The sequence below is a fragment of the Acomys russatus genome, chromosome 11 (genome assembly GCF_903995435.1).
Source record: "Acomys russatus chromosome 11, mAcoRus1.1, whole genome shotgun sequence".
NCBI classification, from domain to species: domain Eukaryota; kingdom Metazoa; phylum Chordata; class Mammalia; order Rodentia; family Muridae; genus Acomys; species Acomys russatus.
The window spans coordinates 60016767-60039107 of record NC_067147.1 but is presented as its reverse complement, the minus strand read 5'-3'; the positions used below and the strand labels follow the sequence as shown (position 1 = coordinate 60039107).

Genomic DNA, 22341 nt, shown 5'->3' with positions numbered 1-22341 from the left:
TTCTGTAGCCCCCAGACACTGCACGTTGGCATGTAGAGGACTCAGGTATATTTCTGAATGGGAGTTTTTGTCCTTCCCTCCAGCAGTATTGCCCGCCCAGTCAGCGCGAGCTAGCTGGAGCTGCAGTAACAAACAAGCCTGGGTACACACTGGAACAAGTCGGCTCCTGCAGTCATTGATACCTTGTGGGGCACTCCATGACATCACCACTCTGAGACCCAGGCCAAGGGTATAACCGCAACCTCAGCACCTCACCATAGCTGAGGCGAAGAAACCCAAGCTCTTGTATGAGGTATTAATGTGTCTGCCTTGAAGTGTTTTCACTTCTAGTCATACGTCAGAGTATCATATGGCTATGCCTGATTTTACAGGGAGTGGCGAAATCCTAGTTTTCTCTTGTGCCAGGATTTTGACAAAAGTCCTCAGGTTCACTCTGGGTGCCACCTAAGCTCCCACAGCCACAGTCCCTTGGGTGCTCATATTCTGTGTCCTGCAGGGATGCCCCACCCTCGAAAGGCTTTGCTTCTGTTGGCCCTGGCACTCACCCCTCCCTCTGAAGGTCAGAATCCCCGCTCCCTCCCCTGAACTTGTGGTTCCGATGGGACGCCAGACACACATACCCTGACCCTAGGCAGGCAAGCCTGAGGCTCAGTCCTCACCCTGGACTGCTCTGGAAGTGACCTTCCAGTTCACCCAGGGCTGCCCAACACTGCCTGTCAGAGCTGTGGTGCCTGTGAACCGCTCCTGCCCAGGCGCTGACACCCCTCTGGCCCTGGGCTAGCTAGCCACCCTGCCTCAGCAACTGGCTAACCCTAACCCTGCAGGCAGCTTTGTCTGAGACAAGTCTCCACACGTCACCCATGCATCATGTACTCGGCCACCTGCTGGAAACCTGGTGGCTTTGAGGCATGGTTCCCTTCCCTAACATGGCAGGTGCACATGAAGTAGTGTGGCCTCAGCAAGGCCCATTCCTGAGCTCACTGCCCATTTCCAGGCCGGCTCCCCTGCTTAACACTGACGTGTCACTGGAGAAACGTCAGTAGGGGAGGTGGGTGGAGGTCTTGCAGGATGGGGACCATGCAGCTTCCTGTGTCCTCAGACCCGCATAGGGGAGTTCAGCTGGTCCCTCTTCAACTCCAGGCTTGTTGACATTTACACCTCCCCCCACTGGATAGAAGAGGGAGTGAAAGACCCCGCCTCCACTGGGCAGTGGAGACAGTGAGAGAGGCTAGGCTGAGCATCCAGCTCGTTCCCCGCCACCTGTTGTATATAACGGTGCCCCTAACTGCACATGGCCTCAGGGGAGGATCCCCCATCTGTGCCGCTCTCCCTGCTGGGGGAAGGCTTTCCGGGTGTGCTGTGTTGCGGGAGGAGCACCCACACTTTTTAAAGTGACCCCCCACCTATGCTCTACAGGGAAGGCAAATATGCCCACTTTATTTGCACATGGGCGCTTTACCTGCCAAAGAGGGCATCAGATCACATTATGGATGGTTGTGAGCCACCATGTGGTTGCTGGGAATTGAACTCAGGACCTCTGGAAGAGCGGGCGGCACTCTAACCCCTGAGCCATCTCTCCAGCCCACTGGTACCTATATTTGTCAGGGTTCTCGAGAGCAACAGACCCTTCCGGCTGAATCTTTATAGAGAGGGAATGTGTTAGGATGACTTACATCCAACAGCAGCCTGTGAACAGAAGGCCCAAGAACCCAGGAGCTGCTCAGACTGCGAGGATGGATTCTCCATCGGTCTTCAGTATAGGCCGGAATCACAGGAAGTCAGCTCTGATTTCAGCAAGGCGAGGGCAAGGTGGGAATCACGGGAAGTGGGCTCTGGCGCCAGTGAGGCGAGGGCAAGGCAGGGATCACAGGAAGTGGGCTCTGGCGCCACTGAGGCGAGGGCAAGCAGGCAGCGGGCACGAGCTTCCTTCTTCCCGATCCTTATGGAGGTTAGAGGTGGCACTCCACCTGAAACATCGGATTAGAAGTGCACCGTCCCACTTCAAATTAAGCAGAAATCCCTCACAGATGTGCCCCACTTTGGGGTTTTAGGTAATTTCAGATGTAGTCAAGAACAGCTGTTACAAGTCCACCCCTTAGTGCCAGGCAGGGGTGGCGCACACCTTTTCCCCCAGCACTCAGGAGGCAGAGGCAGGTGGATTGGCTGTGAGTTCAGGGCCAGCCTGGTCTACAAAGTGAGTCTAGGACAAGCCAAGGCTACATAGAGAAACCCTGTCTCAAAAACAAAAACAAAAACAAGCCACCCTTGTCAGTGTGACATACAGTCTTAGTTCCCCAACATGAACTTGGGTGGACCGGTGCCTTGGTTCGCCATCGGGACCTTAGAGAGTGAGTGGTCTTTCTTTTTCCTTTTTTATGAATTTATTCATATTACATCTCAATTGTTAGCCCATCCCTTGTATCCTCCCATTCCTCCCTCCCTCCCGCTTCCCCCTATTCCCCTCCCCTATGTCTGTGACTGAGGGGGACCTCCTCCCCCTGTATATGCTCTTAGAGTATCGAGTCTCTTCTTGGTAACTTGCTATCCTTCCTCTGAGTGCCACCATGCCTCCCCATCCAGGGGATGTGGTCAGAGATGGGGCACCAGAGTTCGTGTGAGAGTCCGATCTCATTCTCCACTGAGTGGTCTTTCTTTAATTCTCCTGCTGGGAAGACATTTTAGCAACATCTTGCCAAGTGAACACCTTCCTTTTTATTTGAGACAATGTCTTGTTACAGTATTTTGTATCCATTTGGCCTACAAAGCAAACAACTGACACAGGGAGACTAAAACGTACTTTAAAGCTACCAGCACTTTTCCGGGCAGAGTCTGAACTGATTCTAATCTACTCGTAAACTAAACAAACTACTCTAAACCTTGTAACATACATATATTCCAAACACTTGCCACTGTGACCCCTGGGCCGGTCCGCGTCAAGTTCCCACCGTCCTCCTCCAACCGTCAAAAAAAAAAAAAAAAAAAAAAAAAAAAAAATCCTCCTCCCTTTCCAACTGTCCACCTTTTCCTCCCTCTCCGGGAAGTCCCACCTTCTACTTCCTGTCCTTCTGCCCAGATGATTGGCCCAGCATTCTTCCACAATGTCTCATATAGCCCAGCTTGACCTCAGACTCACTAGTCAAGGGTGACTTTGAGTTTCTGATCCTGACTCTTCTCAGAGCCTCCTAACTGTGGTAACTCCAGGCGTGCAGCATGCCTGGCTGGTCCTGTGGTGCCAGGGACGGACCTCAGGGATCTGTGCGTGCTTCGGCAGGGGTTCCACACTCAGAGCTACAGCCCCAGCAGCCTTCCATTACTTCACATTGAAAAGTTGTAACAATGACACCAGGCCCTGAGGGGTTTAGGACCCACCCAGTCACGTCCAGGTGGCCCCATGCCTCCATGGCCCAGCCTTCAGGGTTGGCTCACCTGTTCACACAGAAGGGGCTTTCAGCTGGGCCACCTGGAATCACTGAGCCTGGTTGGGCATCTCTGCCTTCAGCTCTGACCTAGAAGGTAACTGGTGTTTGTCCTATAGGGCGTAGCTCCTGAGAGAAAACACTAAAGAGACAAGGCCGCTTGGGGCCTTAGATGGGGACCAGCCAGTGTCCTTCTGGGCATCTTACAGTGATCAGAGCAGTCACGGGAAACTCAGAGAGCAGGTTCAAGGCAGAGCAAAGATTCCATCATGGCAATGTAGGCGTGGCAAAGAGGTCGTCAGTGTCATAGGCTTCTAAGACACTGGCCTGGCCTCCTCCACGTGGGATGAGGAGATAGGGTTGGTAAAGGCTGAAGGTCAGCCCCTCAGAGGCGCTCAGAGGAGCAAAACAGGACCACTGCCAAGGCTGCTGGCTTCTGGGCGGGGCTCCCTCAACAGGCTGGCTCCGATGTTGGTTCTGTTTGCACACGCTCGTGTTTGCAATCAGAAAGTTCAGCGGTCCTTCCAGTGTGCTTAAATTAGTCCCCATGAAAGCCAAATCATTTCATTTGCGGAGAAGGGCTTAATTGCCAGGGGAACGAGGCAAAGGGAATTCTGTTGCCTGTTCTCACTGAAGAAAATTACTGTACTTTCCCCTGTCTCCTTCTGAGACAGAAGCAGCTCAGAAGCCAGGCTGCCATCACCTGCAAAGCATCTCCTGGCCTTGCCTCTCAGCGCTGTCACTCTGTTCTGTCAGTTCCTCTCTTGTACTAGACACTGGTCTTGTTCATCGTCCCACCCTGGGCATCCTGGCCTGGGGTACCCAGTGGGCAGCACTCTCCTGACCCATGAACAGGCTGCCTGTGCTTGGAGTCCTATGTGCACTGTGAGGGGTCTCCTTGGGATGGCAGGATGGATGCTCCAGTGAGGCAGCCAGCAGGAGGGATACCTCAGTGGATAGTGCTAGAATCTCAGCAGGTAAGGGAAAGGGACTTAACCCCCCTCCGGTTAAAATAGAAAACAAAATCAAGTCAGTCTGAACAGAAGCTGAAGGCTTTAGACCTCAGAGGCCCAGAGCCCAGCTCTTCTTCCGGGATGGAGTTTGGGTTTATCGATATTTTGTATGTTTATGGTGTGTCTAGCAGTACCAGGCACTAAGAACTTGGGCTCATCTCAGGGAAAGGATCAGAGACACACGTGGTTGTGAGAAGCTGAGATTGGTGCAGTGGTCACCAGGTAACACCAAGTAAAATGTGTAGCAAGCCAGGGGCTGGAAAGATGGCCTCAGGGTTAGAAGCACACACACTATTCCTTCAGAGAACCCAAGCTCGGCTCCCAGTGCCAAGGCTGTGCAGCTCACCACCACTTGTGCCCATGTTCACAAGCAAATGTCCACACAATACACACAATGAAAAGTGATTTTAAAAATATGTAGCAGGGCTGGAGAGATGGGTCAGGGGTCCTGAGTTCAATTCCCAGCAACCACATGGTGGCTCACAACCATCTATACTGTGATCTAATGCACACTGTATACATAATAAATAAATCTAAAAAAAAGAATGTATCAAGCCAGATGTTAGAGCAGAGAAAAAGGAGGGATAAATCCTGGAAGACGAGTGGCACAGAGGTGTAGGTGTAGCCAGCCTGAAGGAGGGGGGGGTGAATCTCACGGGGGTGGGGTAGGTGGGGTGGGGGACACTGAGCAGGTGAGCCGTGAGTGCGCAGATCCAGAGGCAGGAGTTGGCTGTTGGGGTCCAGGTGAAGAGTTGGGGAGAGACAGACTACCTCCTCTTGGTCTAACACAGAGAGGCTGCTCAGGGTCCCCAGGCAGCCCCAGCAGGGCATAGCTGTCCTGTGGATGGCAGCCCCATGCCTTCCCCCTCCCGGTACAGCATCAGCCCTGGGGAAACACTGTGCAGAGCGACACATTGCCCATCCAGCTGTCTGCCTCTGCTCCCCCACACCCCACTAGGCCTTCATGTGTCCTGGGGACACAGTGGAAAGAGCTGCCTGATGTCCAAGGGCAACTTTCTGGGACAATTGGGTGACAGATCTGTTCTCCTGTCCCTTCTGTTTGGAAGAGGACAGGATAATGGATTTGAGTCTACGTGTGGACCTCAGCGTGGGGACTTCTTGAGCTCAACGTCAACGGTGCATTAATTAAGGGGAACAGCTGCTACCCAAGTCTTATGATCAATCAGTGACAAATGGCTGTGTTTACCTTCTTCGTGGGTAGAGAAACTCTGGAAGGTAGCTCGGAGCTCCTGGTGGACGTCCATGCTGAGATTTGTGGGGGTCCAACTTCCCTCACCTTCCTGGTGCCTCTTTAGTGGCACACACGCAGCCCAGGAGCGCTGTTCATCACTGCCGGCTGGATGGCCAGCAGTCCGGGAACACTTTGGACAGAGCTGTACACACGCCCAGGGCTGTAACTGTAGCTCACTTGGTAGAATGCTGGCCCCCAAGCGATCCCTAGCACTGCATAAACCCAGCGTGGTAGGCCAACCTGGGCTCCTGGAGAGAGGGAGGGTGGGGAGGGAGACAGGAAGGGAGGGAGGGAGAGATTGACTTCCTAGGTCACAGCCTTGTTACAGGGATGCCTCCCTCTGACTAACACCATGGCCCTAGGCTGTCCTCAGCAAGCACAGTTACAAGACTGCACAGAACCGACATGGTCCTGGCGGGCTGCGCAGCTGTGAGCGCCAGGTTCTGTGGCCTTTTGTTGCTTCCTTTATGTCCCCCCTGGCTTCTGCTCTCCTTCCCAGCCATAGAGCTGGGCTAGCTTTCTTACCACTTCAGACCAAAACTGCCAGGAAAATCTTCCACAGAGGCAGAGGAGGGACAGATAGGCAGGCTGGCTTCTTCCTGAGTTGTGTGCTAGGCCCCTCCACAGCTCACCCACCAGGTTTGTATAGCATGTGCAGGTGCCAGTGTCCACACGGGTGGGCTAGGTGCAGAGAGGAAGGTGGCTAAGACTGGCTGTACCCACAGAGCACGGCTAGGAGGCTGCCTTGTCTCTGGGCCCCCAGCCTTGGGGGGCCCAAGGTGTTCCCATTGTTTCCTGGAAGCACCCCCTTGCCAACCCTGTGCCCACCTGCCCAACCCTGATGGCTGGGCCTGGAGGTAGGAAGCATGCCTCCTTCCCGGGCGTCACCAGCTCCATGCAGTGTCCCTTGGCTCCTTCCTGGCCTACTTGGACCCCCTGGGAACCTTGGAACTGGGGCCTGGCAGTTCTCAACCCACGGGCTGTTGAGTCCACAAGGCTTCCCCGCACGACAGGTGCTCACACGGCTTTAAGGGACTTACCTGAAGCTCATGGCCTGGGCAGGCCTCACTATTCACCACTGCTTTGGGGAGAAAGAAGAAGCACTATGGACAAAACCACATCCGTTTTCAATAAATATTTTATTCTCCCAACAGTTTTACCCACAATACAAAAGCCTTCTTCTAGCTGGAGCCTGATCCTGAGACCAGGCCTTGCCACGGGCACCTGCTCAGCCCGCAGTCCTGCCGGCCACCCAGACACACAGGCAAGAGCGTATCGCTAAACACGGAGAGGTGCTTTAGCAAGAAAGAGTCGGGCCATAGGTCCAAGAGGGCGTCTGTGTCTTGTGGAGGCAGGCAGCTGTGCCTCACCTGCCCGGCTCTCCTCCCACCGCCTTGCGGTGTGGTAGACCAGCTGGAGGAGTTGCTGGAGAGCCTGCGCTCAGCTAATGAGGGCCCCCGCTGGGTGTTTCTGGAGCAGGTCCTCCACTGCACAGAGGGCTAATGGCCCGCGCTGCTCCATGTGGCCTGCAGGGGGCAGTGTGCAGCCATGATGCTGCACCTCACTTGTTCTGGCTAAACTGCCAGGAGAGGCCTGGTCACAGTAAAAAAAAAAAAAAAAAAAAAAAAAAAAAGGTGATGAGCCAAGGCCCCACCTTGGCTTGGGGCTGTGAGGAGCATTTAGGTCCAGGCAGCTGTGGCTGGACCCTGGCCACCTCTGTTCTGTTCCCTACAGTTGGTTCTAACTTCTAACATCTTCCTCTCTGGACACAGAGGCCCATGAAAGAGCAGGACAGGATTCCTCCCCTCCCCCTCAAGCTCCCTGGCAACACTGCAAAGGCACACGGACCACCCGCTCCCTGGCCCCTGCTCCCCAGCCCGCCACCCGACCCAGCTCCCAAGCGAGGGGCTGCTGTCTGGCTGTGTGCAGGACCTCTAGGATCCCAGCCACTGCCCCCACCTTTCTATCCAGGGAGAACAAGCCCTTCTCCCCTCCCAGGAAGACTGGCATAGAGTGGGGGGGGGGTCTCACCCCGTTCTCCCTGCTACCCTATGGAAGCCCACGTGTCCCAGAATTGAGACCAGGAGGGCAATCAAGGCAGGTGTGAAAGAGCACCAAAGGTCTGCGCCCACGCCCAGCTGGGTGGCTGGGCCAGGCTGGCTGGCTGGAGCAGGCCGTTCTACCGCTCAGAGTCAGAGAAGGAGGAAGGCTTCGTCCATCTCCACACTAGCATGTCCTCGCCGGCCACACGGTGGGACTCAGTCTGGATCCGGGATTCATTGGAAGCCAGGAACTCCACCGCGCGGTCCCATACTCGCTTCATGCGCCGCCTGCAGCAAGAGGGTCAGGCTGGCACCATGTCCGCCCTTCCCAGGAGAGGGGCGTGGCTAACCTCACTTACCCAGGAGCACACCTGTTGCCAGGCACCAACACAACTGTGGAGTGGTGTACTGGGATTTCACAAGCCTTGGTAAGGAGCTAAGGGGCTGCAGTGGTGGGCACCCAGGGCCCTGTTTAGCTTACCCTACATTCTGGGGGCCCATCTGAGTGCGCCCTCTTGGCTAATCAGAGCCGTCCAAATCCACAACAGTGCAGGGGCGGGGACAAGTGAAGCCTCTGAGCAAAGAGACATTTATCTTTGGAAGTCAGAGCCGGGGGCCCATCCCTGCTCTGTGGGTCCCCCTCCTAGCCAAAAGGTTCCAGGACCATGAAGGGGTGCTTTCATGTCTTCCCTAGTGGTGTCCTAATCTTCCCCAATGTGAGTGGAAAGAGCACTGGCAGGTGTGAGCGTGTGGAAAGGGCACAGGCAGGTGTTAGCATGTGGAAAGGGCACAGGCAGGTGTAAGCGTGTGGAAGGAGCACAGGCAGGTGTGAGCGTGTGGAAAGGGCACAGGCAGGTGTGAGCGTGTGGAAGGAGCACAGGCAGGTGTGAGCGTGTGGAAAGGGCACAGGCAGGTGTGAGCGTGTGGAAAGGGCACAGGCAGGTGTGAGCGTGTGGAAAGGGCACAGGCAGGTGTGAGCGTGTGGAAAGGGCACAGGCAGGTGTGAGCGTGTGGAAGGAGCACAGGCAGGTGTGAGTGTGTGGAAGGAGCACAGGCAGGTGTGAGCGTGTGGAAAGGGCACAGGCAGGTGTGAGCGTGTGGAAAGGGCACAGGCAGGTGTGAGCGTGTGGAAAGGGCACAGGCAGGTGTGAGCGTGTGGAAGGAGCACAGGCAGGTGTGAGCGTGTGGAAAGAGCACAGGCAGGTGTGAGTGTGTAGAAAGGGCACAGGCAGGTGTGAGCGTGTGGAAGGAGCACAGGCAGGTGTGAGCGTGTGGAAAGGGCACAGGCAGGTGTGAGCGTGTGGAAGGAGCACAGGCAGGTGTGAGTGTGTGGAGGCAGCACGGCCTCCAGGGAGAAGACAAATGGAGGTGAGCCAGGAGGTGGGGTGGGGCCTTTCTGGAATCGGATCACCTCAGACTGTTTAGCAGGATGGCCAGGCCACTACTATAAACTAAAAGAAAAAGCTTGAAAGATGAGATGCCAACCTCAAGCTGGGCCCCTGAGGAAGCAGGAAACGGTACCTCATCAGCAAGGGGCGACCCACCAGTGGCTCCAATGAGCTCCCTGCCAGCTCTTCACATCTCCCAACAGTCCCCCGAGTGCACCCTTACACGGCAGACCGGTGGCTCAGAGCCCTACGGGTCAGCTACGCACTGAGCTAGCCTGTGATGTCTGGTGACATGGCTGCAGTCTGGGCGCCAGGCCAACTCTGGTTGGTGTTCTTACAGGAATGTGTGTCGTTCTCAGGCCAGTCAAAGAGCCAACAGCACAGCAGTGTCCCTGCACCTGGACTGGCCCAGCAGGCTTCAAGGCACCTGTTCCCTTCCCCCAGGACCTGCCCTGCCCAGTGTCACATGCTTGGCTATGCGTGATTCTCTTGCTCTAATGCTCTACCAGGGTGTGGATGCTGGTTTTCCACTTCCACAGTGCACACAGTAAGTGATGAGCACACATCTGTGGGGATGGATGGTGAGCACAGGGGGAGCACGGGCAGCCCTCTACGAGGCCGTGCAATCCCGCTGTATGAGGAAGAGGCTCCGGCAGGCTGGTGCTGCAACTCACAGCGGGGCCAGGAATTAGGCAGGAGCCTGGGTGCAGCAAATGGCTTCCTCTGGGAGGTGGCAAGCCAGCCGGTGTCACCTGAGGACCCAGAGCAGCAGTGGCCCCCTGTGGGCAGGGACTCCCTGCCTGCAGCCTGTGAGGACATGGAACCCAGCCGCTGCCAAATGCACACACATGTCTGGAGAGCAGCCAGGACCGCTGTTCACCAGGAAAGTGGCTGCCAGTGAGCCTCGTGCCCGCAGCAGCGTCAGCTGAAAGGACCCACAAGCAGGGCAAAGTGGCTGCCAGTGACCCCAGCACTCAGGTAGCGCCCCGAGAAGATGATCAGTTCAAGGCCTGCCTTGGCTACAAAGTAAGATTTTGTTTCAATCAAAGAAAACAAATGCTCTCCTTTTCCAATCCTCCGGCTGCACAGACGGTGGCAGCCACACAGAACGCTACCACAGCACCCTGCGCTTCCGCACCCATGCATGGGCCTCCCACTGTCCTCAGGTCTGTGGGCCACCTGAGCACCAGGAGGTGAGTGTGCAACTTCTGAGCATCACGTGGCAGGCGACAGGCAGAGAACATTTCAGTGTGCCGACACCAGAGAGGACCCTGCCGGATGGATGCCCATCCCCACCACCCCGTGACACAAGGTCTGAAAAATTCTCCCCACCCCACCACCTGCCTGTCACCAACTCAAGACAAATGGATGCTGGTCCATGGGACCCCAAGAGGAGTGTTCTCAAAGGCTGCTGGGAAGTTTTCTCTTGCTCGGGACACAGTGCCTGGAAGCACTTCTCCTGTCCGCGGTGGCGAGGCACCAGCCTGCTGACAGCGTCCACAAGCAGGGGACGGTGGACATCTGACAGGAGCAGAGCCTGCTACACTGGGCCTGACTCACAGGAACAAGAGGCCCTCTGCAGTGGAGCCAGTGAGGGGACCAGGCCTCAGGCACAGCACAGTGGCTAGTGCCCAAGCTGGCACAGCCTGGAGAGGGGTGGCTGATGCCCTATTCCTCCTGTCTGGCTCTCCTGCCACAGAGCCAGGCTGGCAGCAGGGGGTGCAGGCATTTACAGGAGGTTAGGCAAACTGACCCTGAGCAGCCTGTGAAGTTGTGCTTGGCCCCCCCAGGCCTGCTGATGCTGTGCTCCTCCCCCAGGCCTGCTGATGCTCTGTTCCGCCCAGGCCTGACGCTGTGCTCCCCCCCAGGCCTGCTGATGCTGTGCTCCGCCCCCCAGGCCTGCTGATGCTGTGCTCCTCCCCCAGGCCTGCTGATGCTGTGCTCCCCTCCCCCAGGCTTGCTGACGTTGTGCTCCCTACCAGGCCTGCTGATGCTGTGCTCACCTCCCCCAGGCCTGCTGACGCTGTGCCCCCCCAGGCCTGCTGATGCTGTGCTCCAACCCCCAGGCCTGCTGATGCTGTGCTCCCCCCAGGCCTGCTGATGCTGTGCTCCCCCCCAGGCCTGCTGATGCTGTGCTCCAACCCCCAGGCCTGCTGATGCTGTGCTCCAACCCCCAGGCCTGCTGATGCTGTGCTCCCCCCCAGGCCTGCTGATGCTGTGTTCCCCCCAGGCCTGCTGATGCTGTGCTCCCCCCAGGCCTGCTGATGCTGTGCTCCCCCCAGGCCTGCTGATGCTATGCTCCCCCCCAGGCCTGCTGATGCTGTGCTCCCCCCCCAGGCCTGCCGATGCTGTGCTCCCCCCAGGCCTGCCGATGCTGTGCTCCCCCCCAGGCCTGCTGATGCTGTGCTCCCCCCAGGCCTGCTGATGCTGTGCTCCCCCCCAGGCCTGCTGATGCTGTGCTCCCCCCCAGGCCTGCTGATGCTGTGCTCCCCCCCAGGCCTGCTGATGCTGTGCTCCTCCACATCCCCCGCATCCCTCGTGGGTCTCGGCGGCTCATCCCAGCCTCGCCCAGCGGCAGTACTCACCGGCTCTGAGGGGGGATGAGGCTGTCTCGCACGTGCAGGATGCCCACGTATGGGTAGCGTTCCATGTCCTGCTCCCAGTCTACATAGTGGTCCTGAACCACGTCTGTGGGAGAGGCAGGCGGTCGGCGGCAGCCCAGCAGCGGGCTGCCCCCCGCCAGGCACGTACCTATAATCTTCTTCACCATCTCGTACATGGCCTGCTCTTCCTCCTCGAGCTTTCGCCATCGGTACTTCAGCAGGATCAGCAGCCCCCACAGGAAGGCCAGGCCTGGGACAGAGCGTCAGCCACTGAGCGAGGACAGGCTGCCGCGGGTGTCCCGGGTACCTACATCATCCCAGCCTCACAGGCTGCAGCCTGTGCTGCACACACATGCACACCAGGCCTCTGCATGCTGAGATGCTGTGCAGTCAGTACCAGCCTGACAGCTCGCACAGGGAGGCACTGCGTAGGGTGGCCGTGATCTGTGCCTGGCTGTCCCCAGGCCCCAGCCTTGTCCTCCTAGCGACACCTCAGGGTGCTGCTCCCCTTCCCTCCCTGCTCTTACTCATCTCGCAGATGTCTGCAGCTTCCTGGAGTAAATAGGCCACGGTGCCACAGCCCTCCTGCATGGAGCTGTGTGTGACCTGGGACCCTGACTAGCCACCGGAATCAGCAAAGACTGACTCCTACAGGGCCTCATGCCCAGGCAGCTGCTGAGCCGGGTCACTGGCAGGCAGTGGGGTAGGAAGGGACAGGAAAGCATGGTGGGCAGTGAGGACTTACACCAGAAGAAGATGAGCACGTGGGTGACAGCAGTGAGGAGGGCCCGGCTCAGGCGGCAGCCGATGCCCATCCGGGGCCGGGCAGACTCTAGGCAGACCACTTTGTCCACCGTTGTTACCAGCTCAGATGGGTCTTCCCCTTTCAGCCTGGAACAGGACATGGGCTGTGAACTAGGTCCCGCGTCAGCCCAGAGGCGAGGGCACGGGAGGGGCCAGAGGTCTCTACTGCTCAGAGTAGCCTGCAATCCTGCTGGTGCTCTTTCCTGCAGTTTCCCACACTGCCTACTTAAGCGTGAACCCCTGCCGCTGAAGTGGCGTCCCCTCTGCTGGGCCTCTGACAGCCTCTCTCAGCGTGCAGGAGATTAAGCTGTAAATTGGATCCCCACTTCCCAGCAGAGAGAAGGGGGTGTTTACTGAATCCCTGGCTTTGCAAGCATGTGGCGGGAACTGAAGACAGAACCTGGGAGGGTGCACTTTTCTTCCGCAAGGAGCAGGCACAAAAGCTGTTCAGGTGTAAAGATCAGGCAGCACCCGGGACGCCCATGGCAACTGGGAACCAGCAGGCGGTCAGGGGCCGGAGCCCTGCCACCATGCCTTCAGCCTGGCGGCCAGTGAGGGAGGCCGTGGGAGGCCCTTCAGGGACAGTGTGCGCACACCACACTCTCTCTGCAATGGCTGCTGTGTGATGCTCCGTTCCTGTGCCCTGTTTTCAACACTGGCTGTCTGCGTTTGCTCAGCCACCCTCCCAGCTGCCTCCCCAGCAGGAAAAGGCAAGTGTCATCACTCTTCTGTGTTGGCAGCTCCAGTGAGTGCTGTGGAGGGGAAAATCCGCATTCTCCTCTGCCTTTCCCCACGCAGGAAAATCGTTCGGGCGCTCAGGGCAGCTGCGTTTAAGCCACTGGATCTTAATTGTGCCATGCATCCAGTTACTGAGCTGTAGGCCAAGCTGCCCGAGGGGCTGCGCTGGCCGCACTGTGATGGGATTAGTAATCTGGGAGGATTAGGGAAGAAGGGAACAAAACCCCAGAGTGTGGACCGTGTGTCAATATCAGGAGCCGGCACTGAACAGACACGCTGACAAAGAGCCTTGGAGGGGACTGTGGTCCCGCTCCTGCAGGCCAGGATGGCTCGCACAGGCAGGGGGCCACCTTCCCCCAAAGGGGGATGCCATCTGCCAGGATGAAGACTCAGCACAACTGCCTGCCACAATAGAACATGGTGTTTCATGTCCATACTAAGTAGAACCAAGGCACAGAAGGGCGTCACGCATAAAGGACAAGTTGCACCCCGGGAATCTCCTTCCCCAGAGGTAGCAGGAGGCAGCTACAGGAAGGAGGGCGGCAGGCCAGCAGGCTTGTACCCCAGCACCCAGAGTGGGCGGGCTGCTCTGCGGCCCCTGCTGGCTCGGGGAGGACGGGGCAGTCCTGCTGGCTGGGTGAGGACAGTGGCAGTCCTGTGGCTGGGGAGGACAGGGCAGTCCTGTGGCTGGGGAGGATAGGGCAGTCCTGTGGCTGGGGAGGACAGGGCAGTCCTGCTGGCTGGGGAGGACAGTGGCAGTCCTGTGGCTGGGGAGGACAGTGGCAGTCCTGCTGGCTGGGGAGGACAGTGGCAGTCCCGTGGCTGGGGAGGACAGTGGCAGTCCCGTGACTGGGGAGGACAGTGGCAGTCCCGTGACTGGGGAGGACAGTGGCAGTGTGTGGCAGCTGCCCGCACTCACCAGATGCCCACGTCCTTGTTGCTGCTCAGTATCCAGGTCAGCGCAGCCTCAAACCTTGCAGAGGGGCTGCTGGTCACGTTCTGTGGGGTAGAAGATGGGGTTAGGTTTGCCCCAGGTGCCGCTGCCAGGACTTTATTGTGAGGCCTGATTGCCAAAGCACCGGCAAGCCCCGTGCAGAGAGAGGGCAAGCTGGGGTGCGGAGAGCTGCGGGCACAGCAGGAAACAATGCAGGTCTGAGGCGGCAGGAAAGACATCATGCAAAGGCTGAAGCAGGCACAGCTGGCACCAGCGCCAGGGTTGGAGCGGGATGACAAGCAGCCCCGGCCCCTCTGGACCTCGGTCTCCTCATCCCTGAAATGGGACTGAGCACCTGGCAGCCCTGAGGCGACATAGCTGTGCCACAGAGAGGCACGAAGAAAGGCAAAGGGAAGCTGAGGATCCGAAAGGAGTCACAAGGGGACAGGACACGGAGGGCAGAGCACATGTGCCTCCCACTGCTTGGGGAAGTGGGGACAGTGAGCAGAGATGGGGCAGGCCTGAGGCCCCCTTGAGGTCCCTTGAAGAAGGGGCTGCCTGCCCCGCCCTTCAGCTGGTGATGGGGCCTCGGGTCAGATCAGATGGCCGGGCACCACACTCAGCAGGGCCAGCCTGGGGCGCAGTCCCCTCCATAGTAACCCAACACTCCACTAAATTTAAAAGAAAGAAACCAAAAGTCACAAAGCAAACACAAAACAAGAAGGAAGGGAAACCCCCGGCAGGGCTGGACAAGGCCACAGGAAGCCGCGGGTCCCAGGCAGGGAGCAGCCTACTCACAGCTATGTACTCCTGAGCCTCCAGAACAGGGATACACTTGCTTTTTAGCTTCTCTGGATTGCCACACTCAAAATTACCTAGGAGGGAGGGAAAGACACATTCAAACACAGAGAGGATGGTTTAAAAAAAAAAAAAAGCTACTCTGAAATGGCCTAAAAATAATGAGGATCAAGCCATCAGCTCCAACCGGGAGCGTGTGACCCAGCAGCACCCAGCTCCTGGGGGGCACCCTCACTGCAGCAAGATCAAAAGCCACTTAGCTTGGATCGATTCCAGATCATTAAAACCTGACCTGCGAAGCCGAGCAGCCATTTGCATTAAATGACTGAAAAGCAGCCCAATGCCAAAGTCTGTTTGCGGCTGATCCCTAGAAGGATCAGACAGAGCGCTGTGGAAGGTACCGGAATGGCACTATAAATACACACGGTCTGAGAAAGGAGAGGCAGGAGGTTGGCCAGCACAGGCACTCTGATCTGGACGCATGCTGGAACCTGGGAGCCAAGCCCCTTGTTAGAGGGACCCTGGGGAGGGACGTCCAGAAGGGACTTGGGGAAGATGTCTATGGGGCGCCAGCCGACAGCCCAAGGGCAGCTCCCCTAAGTACTCTGGGACGCTTGTCCTGCCAGCCTTCAGGGCCTGGGCTAAGGATCACCTCTTGAGAGGCCCCCACAGATCTAAGGCCTGCCATAGCTACTGGCCCTCCTTTTCAGGGCTTCCTGCCAGGCTCTGCAGGGGCAGCATAGGTATGTGACACTCATGCTGTACACCACGGGGACCAAGCCCAGCCCGGACGTGTGTGTGCGTGTGTGCGTGTGTGTGTGTGCGCGGCTTCCTGCCAGGCTCTGCAGGGGCAGCATAGGTATGTGACACTCATGCTATACACCACGGGGACCCAGCCCGGACGTGTGTGCGTGTGTGTGTGTGCGTGCACGCATGCGCGCACACTGGGTAGAGAAGGGCTCATCCCCAGCACAGCCAAAGCCTCCTACACAACACTGCTCGTGACCCAGTGTTCTCTGAGGCCAGCAGCAGCTGCTCTGCACTTCCTGCCATACCTGGACTAGCCTTGCCCTGGCATGGCACCCCAATGGCTCCTGATTGGTTGCTTCTGTCCCCTTTCCATGCCAGAGCTGTCAGTGAGATTTACAGACGATTCTGCTTTATGACCCAGCACGACTCAGCTGCTGAGCGGTCATTCACCCTCTGGCTGCAGGACCAGGCTCCTGTGATCTGGCGCCTACACCCCGACTGCTCTCCTGCCTGCCCCTGGCTGCATGCATACACCCAGGCCGGCCTGTGCTGGCATAGTACTGTCTTTACAGTTCTAGCTATGTTACTGTGCTTCCTGCGGTGTGTGGCCCACTGTCCTAAGAGGACAAGCAGCCTGTAGGCAGGAGCCTGTAGGCAGCCTGTAGCCAGTCATGCCATATTTGAACAGGATAAAGGAGGTGTGTTTCACAGTCCCTGCCAGCCTCACTGAGACGACAGCCTTTGCCTTGAAGGCAGCAGGTGCCAGGACCTTCGAAGGTATAAGCCAGGACCAAATCTGGAAGGCGGGGTGGGGGACACGGACTCAGACGCAGTGTGAAGGAGAGCATCTCTACCTCAGGCTGCCCACAAACCACCTGGAGCTCTCCCACAAGCAAGGACCAGTGCGTGTGGTCCAGAGGCCTTACAAGGTCTAGTCCCTTGACCAACACAAGGCCCCAGAGCACAATGGGGTAGGACTCACACCTGCTGAGAAGCCCATGTTCGTGGACCCGGAGTCTTTAAAGAGAAGCGAGATCCAGGCCTGCACCGCGCCCTCATAGCGCCTGAAATGGCGTGCCCGGGTGCTGGTGGGAAGCTGCGGCCCGGAGTAGGGGGCGTCTTGGCCTGGCTGACCGGGGCCTTGGAGGCTACTCACCTGCTTGAGTGGCCAGGAAGTTGTACAGCTCATGGAGCAGCTCCAGCAAGGCCGCCTTCTGCTTGGCCTGGCAGAACTGAAGAGCAGGGACACAGGTCATGGTCTGTCTGTCCGCAGCCGCACTGTATGTCCATCTGGACAGCAAGGGACACCTCTAAATGTTAGGGGGCGGGGTCCTCGGTTCCTTTTCTGAGACAGTCTTACGTAGACCAGGCTGGCCGTGAACTGGCCATGTAGCTAGGGATGATCTTTAGTACTGGCCCTCCTGTCTCTGCCTGCTGAGTGGCAGGACTACATGCGTGTGCCACCATGCCTGCTCTATGCAGTGCTGGACACGGAGCCCAGGGCATGACGTCACTCTACCAGCTGAGCCACATGCTCAGCCCCTACCTCCCAGTTTTATATGACAGAAACAGGTCTGCAGAGCGCTGGCAGGGAGAGAGGTGCTGGGTAACTGGTTCTGAGCAATATGGACAGTGTGGTAACAAAGCAACGTCCACCCACGGCTCTAGCCTGACTTCTTGGGAGGAAGAGCAAGGAGTGGCACTGAGGCTGGCAGAGATTGGAGGGGACAGGGCACAATGTCAGTGACAGCGGGCGGGCAGTTTGAGGCCCTGCCTGAGGAAGGACTGCAGCGGGGACTCCTTGTGAACCCACATATAAACCAGAGGAAATAGACGGCGCCAGACGAGAAGATGGCCTGATGAAGACGACACACCCAGTCTCAGCCTGCCCCTGAATTCTCCACAGCAGAAGTAGGAAGAACACAGTGCCAGAATCCTTTGCTGCTTAGAAGATTAACAACACTTATTTGATACTTAAATGCTTGTCAGGTTTTGGGTGAACTAAGGGCACCCAGAGGAACTCAGCAGGAACCTCAGTGGGGCCTGAAAGTATGTCCTGCCTATGGGCTCCTGGGCCCAAGGCCAAGGGCGCCCAAAACAGCCTGAAAGTGAATCTTGTGTGGATCCGGCCCAGACTCTGCCGTCTATCACAGATGCAGGATTGCTTACAAATCCACAGTGTCTAGAACCCAAAGCCCAAAGCACCAGCCAGCTCAAGGGTGCAGCTTGTTAGCTCTGCACAGTCCAGCAGGGACCTGCAGGGTGTCTGTCTGTCTGTCTGGACTCACAGGAAGGCTAGGAGCAGGCACACTCCTCACTTGGGGTCTAACATCCCTACAAACCAAAGGACCAGAGACTAGAACTGCCAACCCTGTCTAACTAACTGGCACATAGAAGGCGGTGAGATGGCGAGAGGGCCTTGTGGGAAGCTTTGCTTGCTTGTTTCTGCATTTGTTCCTCTCCTTGGCTGCCTGTTCCGGAGCATACTGTCTAGTCATCAGCCCAGTTTTATGATGGAAATCAGATTAAAGTTATTATGAGCCTGGTTCTGCAGAACAACTGGGAAGCAAAAGTGCTTGGTGGATGAGAGCAATAAAAGGGTGTCATAAAACACCCACAAACAGGACACAGCAGAAGCCAAGGAGACCAAACTGGGTGTCTGCAGCAGGCTGCCCTTCATTAACAAGGGGAAGAGTCAATGCAGAGCTGTCATCTCTTTGCTAGCCCCTGGGCTGCAGAGGCCTGGCACCCACACTTAATAATTAGAGAACAAAGTCATGGCCCCTGGCAGCACACGCCTCCTCCTGGTAGGATTTATGACCCGAAAATTTACCGCCTCATATCTCCCTCAGACTGTCTGTCCCCAGAACCAGCTTCCCGGCTGTGCACTAACACTGTTCAAATGACTTGTGGGCTGAGGGCCACTCACCTTCCCAAACACTATTTGTGGGGAATGTGAGGGCTTCATAAAACAAATAGAATCATCAGCTAAGAGTGCTAATTCCCCTCACCATGTGCTTCAAACCAGCCCTGTGATGTGTCAACCCAGAAACCAGAACGTTGTCAGAGAGACAGATGTAAACCAGGGAAAAGGCAAGACAGATATTGGCAGCCCTGCTCCTGACACCAGCCGCTGGACAGGTGCTCACCAACCCCGGCTGCCTGCTCCCGACACCAGCCGCTGGACACCAACCCAAGCTTCCTGGAGTGACTAAGGCAGAAGACCAAAGGCCCCAGACACTCCCTCTGATGGGGGAGCTTCTGTAACAAGCCCAGGGCTGGATCCAAGGCATGGAGCCCACATACGTCAAGTGCTCCCAGAATTGAGTTTGACACGAGCATCAGAGAATAAGGTGTGATCCTGGTGCACTCTGGGAAGCTGTCCTTGAAAATGATCCTGTCATGATCTGGGCAGATTCGTCTCTTGGCAGAGGCCTGAGTCCTCAGGAGCAGTAATAAAAAGTGGAGAAAACTTACCTCATCTGTTTTTCTCTCACAGTCCACCGGCAATAACTTCACTGAGACCAAGGGAAAAAAAAAAAAAAAAAAAAAAAGACAAAGGTTAAAAATGGGATGGAGGAAAAAGCAAGACTTCTTAAAATCCAGGGGAAGCAAGACTCAGCTGACAGAAAGGTAGAGTGGCAGGTGCCACCTCAATGGTGAGGACAGTAAGGCCCGAGGGGCCCCCATACTAGACCAGGACATCAATGATTGCTGGGGTGGGGGTGGGGGGCTTCCTTTCAGCTGCAAATGAGCAGCCACAGGTTCTTGGGCCATGTAACCACTTGGCACCTGTTTCAGCACCTGTAAAATGGGATCACAGGGGCCTTCCCAAAGGGGGTGTGCATAGCTGTAATCCTAGCATTCAGTAGGCAAAGGCAGGGGGATAGCCACTGCTTTGGAGCCAGCCTGGGCTACAGAGAGGACGTTGTCCCAAGAAACAAAACAAGGGGCTGGAGAGGTGCCTCAGGGACCAGGAGGGCCAGCTGCTCTTGCAGAGGACCGGAGTTCGATTCCCAGCACCCACCCGGCTGCTTGCAAACATATCTGGCACTCCGGCTCTGGAGACTCACCCACCCTCTCTGCCCTCCTTGGGCACTGCGTGCCTGCAGGTGCACAGGTGGGCAAAATACCCATACACACCAAATAAAAACAAACAAACAAAACAAAGGCCTTCCCTGCTTAACTTAGGGAGTTAGGCACAAACAAGACACCATACAGAGAAGTCTGACCGACTGTAAACAAAGGTAGGACAAGTAAGAGTTAACGCTGTATGGGAGGGAACGCTAGGGAATTTTGGCTATGTGCTCCCAAAGCCCGTCTTAAAGCTCTTGAGGCAGGGAGTGGTATCAGTCTCTAGCAGGACCGTTGCCAGAGCGGATAAACTGGCCCAGGCAGAGCTGTCACTTGGGCACCAGCCTGGCCAGCAGACTTGTACACACCTAAACATCCGTTTGTCACAGCACCTAAGCCACTGGCTGAGCGTTTCCTTGTATTTCAGCGATTCCTGCTAACCGTGGGAAGCTGTGGCCTTGACTCAGACGTTTGCAAAGAGCGTTAGCAACTGGCGAAACCAAGTGTTATTTTATACCTAAATTTGTAACAGGCCGATCTGGGTCTGGTGCCGCAGGTTTCTAAGTCCAGCTTTTAGGGACGGCACAGCCAAGATCCTAGGTTCAGAGCCATCCTGAACTACAGAGTGAGTTCAAGACTAGCCTGGATAGTTAAGGGAGACCCTGCTTCAAAAGTTTTCAAAAGTCGGTTAGTGAGTGCAGCTCAGCGGCAGCATGCCTGTCTAACCTATGCGAGGCCCTAAATATGATCCCTTATACGAGACGGGGTAAATATCACGAAAAGTGAAGTGTTTTTTTCTTTCTTTCTTTTTCTTCTTTTGTTAGAACGAAGAGTAACAGGCAGAATCCCTTTTGGGAAACACCACCTCTCACCTATTCAGGAGGCAAATCTCCTGTACCCTTCCAGAGATGTGGAGTCATATAACTGAGTGTGGGCAGAGATGTCTGGTAAATTGCCTGACTCACAGGCCCTCTCCCAGCACAGCCCGAGGGTGCTGCCAGCGTCATAAGCACTACACTGGTATCAGTTTAAGCTTTAAAAGCTCTCCCACACATGTGCCACAGGCAGGGTTAGCATCCTTTTGACACACAAAAGGCTGGTGGTCCAACAGACCGGTCCTTTTCTTGGTGCTACAGCCGGGACGTCACAACCAGGCCCTCACTCCCAGAAGGCCAGGGGTGTTATCTGGAGCCTTCAGTGGGGCTGTAAAGTGTGAAAAGTGCAAGAAAACAAAAGGGTAGAAAAACAGGGACAAGGCGGTGAGTGGGCCTGTCTGTCAAGAGCAGGCGTGCAGCCTTCTAGCCAGAGGTTGGGGAAGAACTCAACCTGCTCCCAGCAGTGGCTGCAAGGGGGACGTTAGACGGGAGGGGAAGCGGAAAAGAACAAAGTGGAGGCACAAAGTACTGCGGCGAGGGTGTGGAGGTGAGAGGACAGCCTGGGCGAGCACCCGCGCCCTCCCCTGCGCCGGTCTCCGACCCGGGACGTACTGTTGTCCTCCGCCTCCTGCGGCGCCGAGGGCTTGCCCATCTTCACCCAGAGGATGCCCAGGAAGACGAGCAGCAGCCCCAGGCTGGCCCAGAACAGGAGCCGAGACAGACAGCGCTCCAGCCGGCGGCCCGCCTCAGGCCTCGCCCGCCCGGCGCCCGCAGAGCCGGTCCGCGCGCCCTTCAGGCCGGGGCGAGCATCGGCGGCGCCCAGGAGCGCGGAGGGCGGCCGCGCAGAGGCGGAGGGCGAGCTCCACCAGCGGCGGGCCGGGCCCAGGGCGGCTCGGTCGGGCGTGCGGGCATCATCGTCCTCCTCCGAGCTGCCCCGGACGGAAGCGCGGCGCCGCAGCGGCCCGGGGTGGGCGGGGTAGGAGAGGCCGCGGCTTCCGGCCCAGGGAGCGGCGGAGGCCGCGAATTCGCCGCGAGGCCCCGAGGCGCCGGGGGCCGCGCTCGCCGCCGGCGCGGAGAGCCAGGGCTCCGCCCGCGGGAAGGGCGCGGAGGGCCGTGCGCGCAGCGGCGCCTCCTCGCGCAGCCGGGCCTCCTCCCGCAGCCGCTCGGCGCCCCGCGGCCGCGCCTCCTCCCGCAGCCGCTCGTCGTCGCGCAGCCGAGCCTCGCCCCGCAGGCGGCGCAGCTTGTTGCGGTAGACGTCCCGAGTGGTGTCGGTGATGGGACCTGGCTGGAAGCCCAGGGCCTGCAGCTCCCGCCGCAGCTCCAGGTCCGACAGGCCGGCCATGGCCAGGACACCGCCCCCTCGCCCGCCCCCGGCGCGCACCGGCACCCGGAACTGCTCCCGCCGGCAGCCGCGGCGGAGCGGGCGGGGCCGCGCGCCATGACGGGAAGGTCGGTTTCGGGCGCCATGTTGGGAAGGGCGGTGCCTGACGCCATGATGAGAAGGTCTGGCTCGGCCCAGACCCGCCATGTTGATGAGGTCCAAAGGGTTGGTTTGGGTTTTGTTTTTGTTTTTGTTTCGGTGTGTTTCCCCCCTCCCCCCTCTAGTTTTCCTTTGTCTGTTAGACCTAACAGTGTTTATCTCTGATCCTAACGC

General features: G+C 57.5%; 1 protein-coding gene across 1 annotated transcript; it reads right to left on the bottom strand.

The window, feature by feature from the left end:
- Positions 1-7590: 7590 nt before the first annotated feature.
- Lemd2 (LEM domain nuclear envelope protein 2) lies at positions 7591-22069 on the bottom strand. Its single transcript, XM_051153493.1, has 9 exons — positions 21300-22069; positions 19216-19256; positions 16895-16970; positions 14989-15065; positions 14176-14255; positions 12460-12605; positions 11863-11964; positions 11697-11799; positions 7591-8011 (listed from the first exon to the last, which is right to left on the bottom strand). The coding sequence occupies exons 1-9, from the start codon at positions 22027-22029 to the stop codon at positions 7861-7863; spliced, it is 1506 nt and encodes a 501-aa protein (XP_051009450.1). The 5' UTR covers positions 22030-22069; the 3' UTR covers positions 7591-7860.
- Positions 22070-22341: the final 272 nt, after the last annotated feature.

Coding starts and splice junctions, on each gene's coding strand:
- Lemd2 (XM_051153493.1), bottom strand. CDS start 22,029: ATGGCCGGCCTGTCGGACCTGGAGCTGCGGCGGGAGCTGCAGGCCCTG. Junction 11,965..12,459: donor CGTGCTCATCTTCTTCTGGT/GTAAGTCCTCAC, acceptor GCTCTGTCCCAG/GCCTGGCCTTCCTGTGGGGG. Junction 11,800..11,862: donor GATGGTGAAGAAGATTATAG/GTACGTGCCTGG, acceptor CCTCTCCCACAG/ACGTGGTTCAGGACCACTAT.